This window comes from Poecilia latipinna, unplaced genomic scaffold (assembly GCF_001443285.1).
Source record: "Poecilia latipinna isolate Pla-1442-1.1 unplaced genomic scaffold, P_latipinna-1.0 Scaffold146, whole genome shotgun sequence".
Lineage (NCBI taxonomy): Eukaryota > Metazoa > Chordata > Actinopteri > Cyprinodontiformes > Poeciliidae > Poecilia > Poecilia latipinna.
In genome coordinates, this window is record NW_015112762.1 from 349,621 (window position 1) to 361,629 (window position 12,009).

The window sequence follows — 12,009 nt, forward strand, 5'->3', positions numbered from 1 at the left end:
TACACAGATAGAAAGAAAAAATGGGAGAAATTAAATCCCCCAACATGCTCACCTATATTGAAATACAGATCTCATTAATAAGAACTAAGGGACTGAAAATAGCGAATAGAGTTTATGTATTTAACTTCACAGATGTTTGAGTCACTTGCCGTTTAAGTGCACAGAAACCGTGGAGTGCCAGTTAGATAAATCAGTTTCATCTGCAGATGCTTAAATTTTAGAAATGTCTAGTTTCATCAGAGAAGCAGCTCCCAGGAGTCATCTTTTTTTTGGTTTAACACACACACAAACACACACACACACAGGGGATCATAGAGGACTACTGCAACAAACACAAACGAACAATAACCCAGATTCCCATTTTCTTTTAATTTTTCCACTGCCACACTGCCAGCCTCTTCATCTTGCTCCTCCGCATCCTCATTCCCTCTTCTCTCCCCAGGGCTATGCCTATCTATAAACACAAACCCAAATTTAGCCCTGGCTTTTGATCTGGAGACCCAAAAGACATTTTGATCTAGATGAAAACATTTTAATCTACAGATTTTCCAACATAGCTGCAAAAATGAGAAGCAAATGGTAAAAAGGGTGTGCATGCAGAGCTCTGCAGATCACAATAAATCTATCGCTGAATTGAGATGTTATATTAAACAGCGGTCTCTTTAACCAGGCACAAAAATATTCATATCATTTGTAAAAGAATGCCATAACTATGCAAATCAATTAAATCAAAGCAGAAAAAAGCGCTTGAGTTTTGAGATTCTACTGTGTAAAAAAAGAAAATTATTACTTAAAAAATATAGACAAACCCAACCATCCTGAGTACTGCTGACCTGTCATTCATTAAATGAAGAAGAAATAACTAAACACTTATGAATGAACAAAGAGAGATCGATTCTCTGTGGCCTAGAATCTAAATCTTATGTGTGTTTCCTGAGGTTTATATGTAAACCTGTCATACATCGTCATTTGTTCTGTTCAAAGATACGTCCCGATTGATAAGGGATCCAGAACAGACACACCTATGAAAAATTATTCTGTGGTCGACATGTTGGTGCAGTTCTAAATATAGCAGATTGTGTGTTCATTAAAAGCATCATCCAAATCTGTCTAAAGCTTGATTTAAAAAAAAAAGAAGAAAAAAATCAAACTCTCTTTCACACGTATAATGATAATGTTGGTGTAAAAGACCGAACATTGAAGCTAAAAAACCCCAAAAATCAACATCAGGGGAACAATTCTTACCTTTATGTAACCCCAGGAAACAGAAAGGAGATAATTTGCTTCAGGCATTTTGACAAAGTAGATCCAGAAACAGAGAAGGTACGAATATATGTCCTTGTGAAGTGCTCACACAGACAAAACAGAAAAACAAAAGCAGCCCAGACTTCTTTCCTATACCAAATGTCAACCTTAGGAACCCTCAGAGCTCAGTTCAGAGTTGAGCATTTGAACAGGGTCCACAAACAAAGCTTCATGTCCCGGTCCTGTGTATATCCACAAACGTGTGCCGATGTCCCAGAAAGCAGAGAACAAACGCAGATTCTGGATGATAAACGGCGTGGAAGTGGCTCTCAGAGGGTCCAAACACAGCATACTGAGATCACACACACATACAAAAACTCTTGGATATAGGGACACACTGCTGGGGCTCTGAATAATTGATGATGGTGCGGAAGCTTGGTATATGCCAAAGCAACAGGACAGTAAAAAATAAATAAATAAAAATTTTCTATGAACTCCTCCCAAACAGGATGGGCTGCCTGCTTCTGTGTGTGTGACACACTCTTCCATGTGAAGAGCACAGGCTGCCTCTCTCACCATGTCACACAACGGCAGCAAATCAGGGTAGAGAGTCTGAGCTCATCATAACCTCTGATTGGCTTGGATTGGAACAGACTTAAGACTACCTGCTGCTTGATTGGCCACCACTGAAGTCAGTGGAAAAATCTACGCTTTTTCCTTTTCCTCTAATTCCTACAGTGCAGCAGGATGTTGTTTCGTGCATGTAATGTGTAAAAAAAGTGCATCCATATTGGGCTGATCCTGTTAAAACAGTATGTGTGCTTGTGATTACAAATGAGTAGCCTCACCTTTTTTGCAGCATGATGTAAAAGTGCGAGTTACCTCACCCGACATGTTGCAGTAATAATAAAAAATCTGAGGTCACCCTCCACCCGAGTATCCATGGGCAGTGAGTCACGCTAGCATCAGTGATGATGATGATGTAAATATGGGAAAAAAGACACATCAATCTTACAAAAAGAATGAGCGTCAGTTATCTGAAATGGGCTCAACAGTTGCCCGATGTGTTTTTCACTGCACTCAAAAGGCTTAATTACAAACAGATGTAGACCTTTTAGAACATGGGTTGCTTTGAATTTTCATTCAAAATATGGATGAACATTTTCCTGAGAAGTGCACAAAACCTACGAGGTTAAATAACATATATTTGTAATATTAACATGAATGTGTTTTATTCTACTGACCGAGAAGCTGACAGAAAATTTTCAGATCAAAATTCTTGAGAAAGGGACAGTTATTTTTGTTCAATGCAAATAAATGCGTGCTGTTTAATATCAGAGTATAAGGGACATTAAATTAGTGTCGAAACCTAACTACATCATCCAAGGCAGGACTGTGGAACAAAAAGCAGAGAAGGACTGTTCTTTGTACAGTACTGGGAAACAATTTCAGGGGAGATTTCAAAGAAAAAGTGCTAATATGCACCAACATACTTACAACTGAAATGCATTGAGGCAGTCTCAGTAAAGACTGGGTATACAGTTTTTCCACAAATGCTACAAGAACAGTAATTCCTTACTCTGTTGTATATATATATTTCTTGATTTTTGAAATGAAAATCAATAGAACTAGCATGAAAACAAAATAATTATGCCCTTTTTCTTTATATGTTTCTCATAAACATATAAAAGAATGGAAGGACATCATATTTCAAGCTATCCCTATAAATTGTTTGGAAAACCCATTAACTGTATAAGGTGTATATAACTGTAAAAGGTGCTGAGCTTATCCTATTCCTTCTTAATGACTTGTTCCAGAAAAAGGCAACAGCATATCAATATTCCAGATTTATCAATTAATTTTTAAGAATATTGGTCAAAAGCTTTTTTTTTTTAATTCAGGTTGGTGCTACTAAAAATAAGCCTAATAACTGCACGATAATTATATATTTATCCAAAATTTTCAGACTTAAGGTAAAATGTGATTTAATAGTATGATTTTACAAATAAATACTAAGAAAATTAGAAAAAAACAACAACAACAAAAAAAAACTAAAGATGTAGAAACAAAAGAATTGCTAAAATATTCCACATTACTATTTATGTCACATTACAGAGTAGTTTAATTGCCTATCGCTATGACACTTGATATAAAACCTCCTTTCCATTGGAAGTGTCATTTCATGAATTTGCTTGTAAACATCGATCTTGAGCGATACTCCTACGGTCACTGAACACGTATGAGAAGGAAGTCTTTTTTTTTTTTTTCTTTATATGTGTGCATACATGCATTATCTTAGTGAGAGCCCAGCGGTTGCATGGATTGAAAAGAGACCGAGCATGTCTCTGCTTACTTTACACCCAGACTCAGCAGCCGGCCTGGTACTGTGAGTAATTTACAGCTACGCTGGAGCAGATGAGACCACCTGCTAACTGACATCCAGAGTCTTTGACTAACTCTGAGCCAAGCAGGCCAGCACAAGCTCTCCACACACAAACACATGCACACACACTAATACGCTTGCAATTTATCTCAAGATGAATAATACAGAAATAGTGCTCAGAGACACTCCACCCTGTGTAACTCACTTTTACTGTCACAAACACACACGTACAAAAGCACCAGCTTAGTCAAGAGGTGTGAACACACACTATTGGGTAAAAATTGGAAAGTGTCACACCTATCTTAGTTGTGACTTGTGTGTAATTTGTTCCTCAGAGGAGCAACCAAAAATACCCATTCCCTGCTGTATATAGCCCTCAACACTTTCGTGTCTCTATTGATTTTTTTTTTCTTTTTCTCACATTCAGCATTTAATCTGGCAGCAGACACCCCCTCTCTTCACAACACAGACAAACTGCAGTGCCTGTCTTCAATGAAAATACAGAAGTCAGTTCATATTCCATTCCACACAGTTGTTATAAAGCGGAAACATGAGGGCATACATTGATAAACAAACTACTTCTGACCAACCTTAAAAGAGAGAGAAGGTACAAGAAGTTCAGCTGCTGTAGAATGAGTTTTAGATGTAAGAATACCACTAAGGAACACGGTAAAGGCCTGTTTTAGACGCTGCTTTATAGTTATTATGGGGCTTGAGAACACTGCCATACAATTACAGTAAAATTCAACTAACAAAGCTGTGAAAGCTGTACTTGGCATTATAAACAGTAAGATACAACCTACAGCCAAAAAAAATGAGTAGAACAAGTGGATTTTGGGGTACTTTCATTTGAAAAATAATAAGGTTTGAGACAATCCTAAATAATCAATCAGGTCCAATTATAACATTTTTAAATGTTCAGTATCAGAGCCCCTGCTATATCGTCTACAGTTTGCTGTTGTTGGTGATTTTTTTGTCCAAAGTATCCAAACTGTTAGGAAGAACCCGTTAAACCCAGATTTATTGATTGCAGCTAACACAGTTCTGGTGGAAACCACCACATCTTGGGTCTGGAATAAACAAATGTTTTTCTCTTGAGAAATACTTAAAAAATTTCACAAAATAAAAATGAGGATGCTCAAGCATTATTCTTTAATAATTAGAAGAGCTAAAGAGAAATAAACACATAATATAAGCAATATATTGGATGTTAAAGCGGTGTTCTCACTGCACCTCTGTTTATTGTATTTAGTTGAAATGTTGGTATACTCAGTCTGATTTCAGTGCTTCTTGTTTTTATGGAGTAACTTTATCCATAAATAAATAATAAAATCCTAACAATCAAAATGGTTTTTACCTGTAATTTTCAGAAATTGACAAAATAGAAACTGTTACTTCTTTGGCATCTCAATTCAAACAATATAAACAGAAGTAAGAATGACCTAAAAGGGTTAAATGACCTTTTTTGAAGTTTGACTGTGGGTGTTCATTTGTTAGTAACATAAAAACCAAAATAACAGAAGACAAAGACCTTATTCCCTTATTCTGACCCATTAGATGAAAATTTAAATGAAAAATGGACAATGACATTTTCAAATATTTTTCAAGAACTCAGATGATATTAAAAGAAATCTAAATTGGGCCATCCCCAGAAAATGTTACATTTTCTTTCAAAACATTGATTTATGGGCTTCCTGCTCATATGCATTGCCAATTATGAAAAAAAGAGAAACCAAGCATTCAGTGAAAATCCCTCTTTATCCCCTGGTCATAGGTCAAAGTGACACTTTCTAAAATCTCTCCCCTTTTATCTACAGTGACCTCCAAATCTGGCGATCAGACTTACGCAGCACACACTGATCTCTCAGCAGAGGCGGAAAAAGATTCAAAGCCAAACACAAAGGATCACTCTAAAACAGAGCCCTCATCAATTAAAACGACTGATTGAATACTTTATTATAAATGCAACATGAATGTAAAGCTAGTCTTTGAAATGTGAAAAACTTCAGGAAGCATGCCCTTCGTGAATATAGCCTGCCGTTAAGTAACACAACAGTTTTAGGGCACAACTTGCATCATCATGTAGGTTTTTTTTATTAATATACTTAAAGATTAGAAATTCAAGAAAATGAAGGCTAGTTTTGTTTTAATTGAATCCATTTATTTTAAGGGAATTTGGGCTGATCTTTCAACGTTCCTTCATAAATGTCTGAAGAGTTACGTTGAGAAACAAAAAGCAAAAACAAAATAAAAAGTTTGCGGGCCTCAGACACCAGGTGATCACTAAAGATGCATTCGTTACCTGTGATGTTTGTGTATGTGTGCGAGTTAGTGGAGAGATAGCAGGGCGGCCGGGCCTGTGGCTGTTACCATGACAACTGGAGATAGCTCTGCTGGTGAGCGACGGTGAGGCAGAGCTGTACTCTTGATTTCTCATCTCTTTTAGAAATCTCCTCATGTCTAAATGAGGCCAAGTTGTGGATGGGCTAATATTAGAGGTGAACACTGTGCAAGTCCTTTGTCTTGTCTGCCCTCGCCATCTCGCCTCACCGTGATGTCTTGTGACATCACGGTGTGTGACATCACGAGGACCCAGTGCTCATCAGCATTCAAAGCGACGCAGCAACCTCCTTCCACACACGCACACACACGCACACGCACACACACACACACACACACACTGGAGGCAACTGAGCATGCTCATACCTGGACTCCCTGCCTGCATGACAATGCTACCACAAAGATACACGAAAACAACACAAACAATTGAACTTTTGATGTTGATGCGCTACAGAGTACATAGCAGAAGCAGGTCATGGCAACTCGAGCATGTTCAATCTCTACCTATGAGAGGCTCACACTCAGACAAGGGGACATTATTTAAGTAATACTGCACTGACAGCTACCACACATACTACAATCAGTAAAATCAACAGTGCATGATGCACTGCAGCTTTCTGTTCTTTTCTTTATTTATCAAGATGTGCTGATCATGAGCATTATGCTAACAGTAACGCAGCATGTGAGCAATCGAACAACTGCATTATTGTCTACGACAACATACCAGCATATACAGCACTCGACAGGGTGTATGGAAGAGGAGCGTCCTTGGAAAAGGTGTCGGGTGAGGACTGACAGCAGATAAAAAATTTATTTTCTTTCATAAATTATTTGAAAAGGATTGAGATCACCCTCAGTGCTGAGCAACTTCAGCATACAGTTATTTAATACAGAAAAACAGAGTAATTCTAGGGTTAATTGACCCTGACCTGTGGCCAGACAGTCAGAAACTCAGAAATCCAATCTTTTTTCTATCAATGAACAAACACCTAGACATCACTAGTCTGGCTACACACAGCAGGGTGGAGATTTGAGTGATTTAAAACAAAGAGGAACCACAGAGATCTTACATGCTATTTAAAAAGGGAAATACATTTTCTACGACATACAGAGACATGTCTGAGATTTATTAAGGCTGCAAAAGAGTGAGCAAGACTTTTCAGTGGACAACAGGAAGGTCGATGGCCTCTATGAGTTACAGAACAAACATGAGTGTTGGAATGTTGGTTTCTTTTGGAAAACCTTGAACTTAAGGCAATCATAATAATTGTATAACTTTAAAATTTAAAATGCCAACTTTTAATCACTTCACCTTTGTTATAAAGTAGTAGTAAACTCTTTCTTTACAGGAAATTTGTATAATGCTGTTCTTGCATATTATTTTAGTGCCTAAAAATAAAAGGGGATTAATTTAAAATCTGTATCCAGAGGTCAAAACTTTACAAAATTAAAGTCTGCGAATTTTGCCCAGTCAAATCTGATCATTGGATCTCTGTAGCAGACCTTGCTTACAGATGTTTGCAACAGTGCAACTCTAATACAGGCAAAATATGGAACACAAATATAGAATCCTAAATACCATCTATACATACTATCACACCCAACTTAAAAACTTCAATGGACAAGTTCAGATAGGCATTTTGATGACCAATAACAAACAAAAATATTTTAGTTAACTCTTTGGGCAGCTTCTCCATGTTTTAAACAACTTAGCATATTCATTTTTAAATTATTATTTGGTCTTATCAACCGACATTGCAAAGAGATAAATATCTAACAGCGGAAAAACATTTTTCACTCATCTCTTACCTTGTTTGAGGCCATCTCGCTGACCGAGTGTCTTGTCTGCAGCGTCTCCAGCTGGTCCAGGCACCAGTCCAGCTCCTCCAGGGTCTCGGTGGCCAGTTTCTGATAGGCCTCCTCTGCGGGGGCAAGACAGGAGGGCAACGGGTCAGTGAGGACCCGCTTCAGAGGACGAGCGGCCGGTCCGGGGTCTCCCACCCCACAAACGGTTAAGCTGGGATACCCCGAGTAAACATATGGGTGACTCTTCATAATGGAACAGGTGAGCCAGCTGTGACGGCCTGGGAGAGGGGCCTTTCTCTGTCTTCGTATGCCACCTTGCAGCACAGCTGGAGCGAACCTCACTGACTGTTTGCAAAAAAAGTTCAGTTCTGCCCTCTCAACCTTGGATTTTTCCTTAAATGCAAACTCAGCTACAGTCCCCTGGAGTGTTGTGGTTGTCAACGGGTGGCGATCTGCCACCCTGTTAGTTCTTTGCCCAGATGTTAAGCCTCCAGCAGATGTTCACACGGACTAAACGCAACAGCAAGTAGGAATAGAGAAACTTGTCAGACTCATTCATGAGCAGCCGTACACAGCGAGATGTGGAGAGAGTATTCTCTCATTCTTAGAGGAAGTGTAATTCCAGTCATGTAGCAGGATGAACAACAGTCTGTTTAGCAGGCCCATGTCTGCTATCGGATGGACAGAGAGGAGACAGGGATTGTGGGAAGAAGAAGAAGATCCGGTGAGCACCTCAGAGCCAGTCGGCGTCCACAGGAGTCCAACTGTCCAGCACACACCAAGCATGTCCACCGCACCAAGACATGGTCAAACAGCACAAAGACATTTCACTCAAACACACACACACACTCGGAAGCAAGCAGACACATATGTATACACATACACACTCACACCAGCTGAAAAGCTACCCATAACACATCCTGGTTTTGTCTCCTTTGCCCCCGTGCCAATAATAAAAAAAACAAAAACAAAAAAAAAAAAACATCCACAGTATCCAAGAAGCAAGTGGGTATAAGCTGGCTCTGTGTGTCTGTGCCGGATGGTGTATCCTACAGATGCTGTGTAAATAGGTGGGGGGGTAAGGAGGGTGGGCTGCAGTTGCTTTGGCGTCCCTGGTAGCCAAACGTGCTGCTCTCCCTAAGCTGTACCTAAAGCCTGAGAGGACTGCGCCGTGGACGGGGAAGGGAGGCACACAAAACACGGAGTGGATAAAAATAAAAATAAGAAGAGGAGCCAGAGCTTGCAGCTCCAAACGCTGTGTGTGCATGCATGCTTATATGTGCTCAGCATATCAATACAGCAAAAACAGAGAGATAGTTGACAACAATATGATGAGAGTCTCAGCATCACAAGCTTTCCACATGACAAATTTCTCTCTTTTTTTTTTTTTTGTCTCCAAACAGAACAGAAAATATCACCGATTCCCTTCATAATGAAGAAAGCAAAGGATTTTAATACTTTGTGAAAGGAAGTGGTGGTTAAGAGGCTGGGAAATGTATTATTTCAGCATTGCAGCCAACATTTATGTGTATGCCTAAATGCAGCAGCAGTGCCAAACGTGGAATTTCTGTTGTCTTTTTAACACTGAATTACTGACGTCTTATTGCTGCAATTGCATATGTACATTTTATCTCATGAATATTTTGAATTATAAGAACAGTTTCGGTTTAATTAATCTGAAAGGTGGTTTTAGATCATACAATATGTTCAGAAAGGACTGGTGCATCCTTGCGCATTTTTGAAAGGACTATTTTTTGTTACTCTTGACTCTACCTCTAAATCTTTAACATCTCATATGCAAAAGTCCAGTCTCTCCTGCTTCACTGCCTTTAACATTCTCTTTCCCTTTCTTGCATTTTATGCTTCCTCCACTGCTCATCCTTCCTTTTGCCCCCCCTTTTTTTGCCTCTCTTCTTTCAACCTTTCAGCCTCCCTTTTTTTTGTGTGTCACCGTCTTTCTCCCCCGGTGTGGTGTCAGTGGCTCGGGTGCTACTCTTTCTGACAGCAACTGCACTGACGTCAATGACATTCTTCTCATGCTTAGTGCGACATCAGACACCGGCGCTCGGAGAGGCCACTCTGCTGCACAGACGCAGGGCTGGAGCCAAACTATGGAACAGCTTAACAGCGGAGTCGGACTGGCAATGGAAAGGAATGACATTCAACGAGTAACAGGAGGGGAGGGAAGGGACAAGAAAAGGAGGAACCCTGACCCTTGATCAAGGTAAAAGCATGTGAACTCTCACACATTTCAACCACAAACTTTACTGTGCTGAATAATGAAGGAAAATAAAACTCAGTTTTTTTCTTTTATCAACAATTTGTAGGGTGCTGAATATAAACGCAAGGCACACTTTTCAGATTTTTATTTGCGCAAAGTTTTGCAAACCATGTATTGTTTTTCTTCCTCTTCTACCACTTTCTTTTAATTTATTATGGAAACATCTTCCAAAAACATACAGAGATATGTGTATTATTATAATTTAGACTTAGATATATATTTTTTTTTAATTTCCTAACGTATTTCAACAAGTAAATCTAATAAAACTAGAAAGCCCCAAGATCCTCAAATCAAATTGCAACTTTATTGGTCCTGGGAAAATCATTGAGATAATATTAATTATGCTCTTTTATTGCTTTGCTCTGCAAGCTGGCTTGTTGCAGAGTCAGTATGCTTGTGCATATGATGATCGGTCAATACTCTGATGTAATGATGCCCATGACTCACAGCTGTCACCACTTTATGGCAGGAGCAATAATGGCTTGCAGCAATAGGATTGTGTGCTAAATATAGCACAATGTCACTGGGACCCTGATGATTTCAGAGTGTCACATCTGAAATCACTCATGATTTCAGATGTGACCCTCAGAGAACTGCTTTAGATATAGTTTTAATGTTGAAGGGAAACGTGACACATTCACTATTTTGAGTACCCTGTTTTGCACTTGTAAAGCCAGTAAATATTTTCACTTTTATGTAAAAGTGCTTTTTTTTTTTGGCTCTGTGGATGTCTTTGCTATCATGGTCCTTATACTAAAATGTGAAATGTGAAAGGTTTATCGGTTTTGAAAGTCATATGTAGTGTCTTGGCAAACATGAGCTGAGTTACAGCTACTGAAAGTGTTGGACTGTCAATGGTGAATCTTTTCTAGCCATCTGATACAATCTGTACAATACCATCCTCAGAAAACCCATTCAGAAGAGACCAGACAGGTTGTGCAGTGAAAGATGACTGTCTAACAGGTAAAGGACAGCTGTGAATACACGTTCAATAACCAATGACTCTTTTATGCTGGCACTGTCTATGTCTGAAAAAAATTATACTTGATCACCATGAATATAAATATATAAAGTAAATATAAAGTAAATCAATAGTAATAAAAAATAATCAAATGAAATCAGAATATTTATGAGAATGAAAACAGAAGATGAGAAGATCTGCTGGTGAAAATAAACATAGTGTATAACATTGAAATAATTTTCTCATTACATTTCTCGTTTAAATTTCTTACCTGTAAAGGTGGTCTTGGTGATAGGGGGTGGGTTACACATGGGTGATCTCCTGTCATAAACAGACACATAATATTATATGTCACTTTAAAATTCTGACATTTTGTAGAATATTGAAACACAATCTGTAACAAAGAAAAACAACATCTATCATTGGCTCAGTAAATAGAAAGGACCTTGACTGTTAGGAGCTACTGCAAAGAAATCACTCACGGAGCAATTGCAGTACTAAAAACGAACAGCAGAGGGCAGACACAGCCAACTGTACAAGACGAGTGTGTTTGAGGCATCCATTGGCTGAAATACAAAATTAATTTAATAACTGTGCCTTCAGTGTTTTCTAATCCTATAAAAATAATAACCACTGTGATTCAGCTCACTGCACTACTGTCTTTCTACAACATCCCCGACTAAACAAACTGGTCAACTTTTTGTAGGGTCCTGAACATAAATCCATTGGATAACTTGTTTACATGTTTAGAAGATAGTAAAATATCTCCTACGTGTTTGGATGTTTAAGGTTGGAATCATGTAGGAATTAGGGGCTGCATCATGTCACGCCACTCATTTTACCTCAGCATTCATAAGTAATGAAAGCAGCTTACTTATTAGATGCTCTGTCTTGCTGTAGATTGGTTAATGCACCAAAGTTGTTCCGTACAGTTCTCAAGCTTGCAAGAACCTGAGAGTGGGATACGACTGATTAGGATTCAATCAGGCATCG

General features: G+C 38.7%; 1 protein-coding gene across 6 annotated transcripts in view; it reads right to left on the reverse strand.

Moving 5' to 3' along the window:
- Positions 1-12,009, reverse strand: part of pde4d (phosphodiesterase 4D, cAMP-specific) — a 158,162-nt gene that overhangs the window by 8,368 nt on the left and 137,785 nt on the right. For 5 of the 6 annotated variants that reach the window (XM_015029196.1, XM_015029194.1, XM_015029195.1 and 2 more), the window contains exons 4-6: positions 11,891-11,967; positions 11,288-11,337; positions 7,778-7,890 (exon numbers count right to left, since the gene is read on the reverse strand). In XM_015029196.1, coding sequence (XP_014884682.1) covers positions 7,778-7,890; positions 11,288-11,337; positions 11,891-11,967 — 240 coding nt within the window. Of the gene's footprint in view, positions 1-1,245; positions 2,249-7,777; positions 7,891-11,287; positions 11,338-11,890; positions 11,968-12,009 lie in introns of those variants that run through there. The other variant, XM_015029200.1, reaches the window with a different exon arrangement.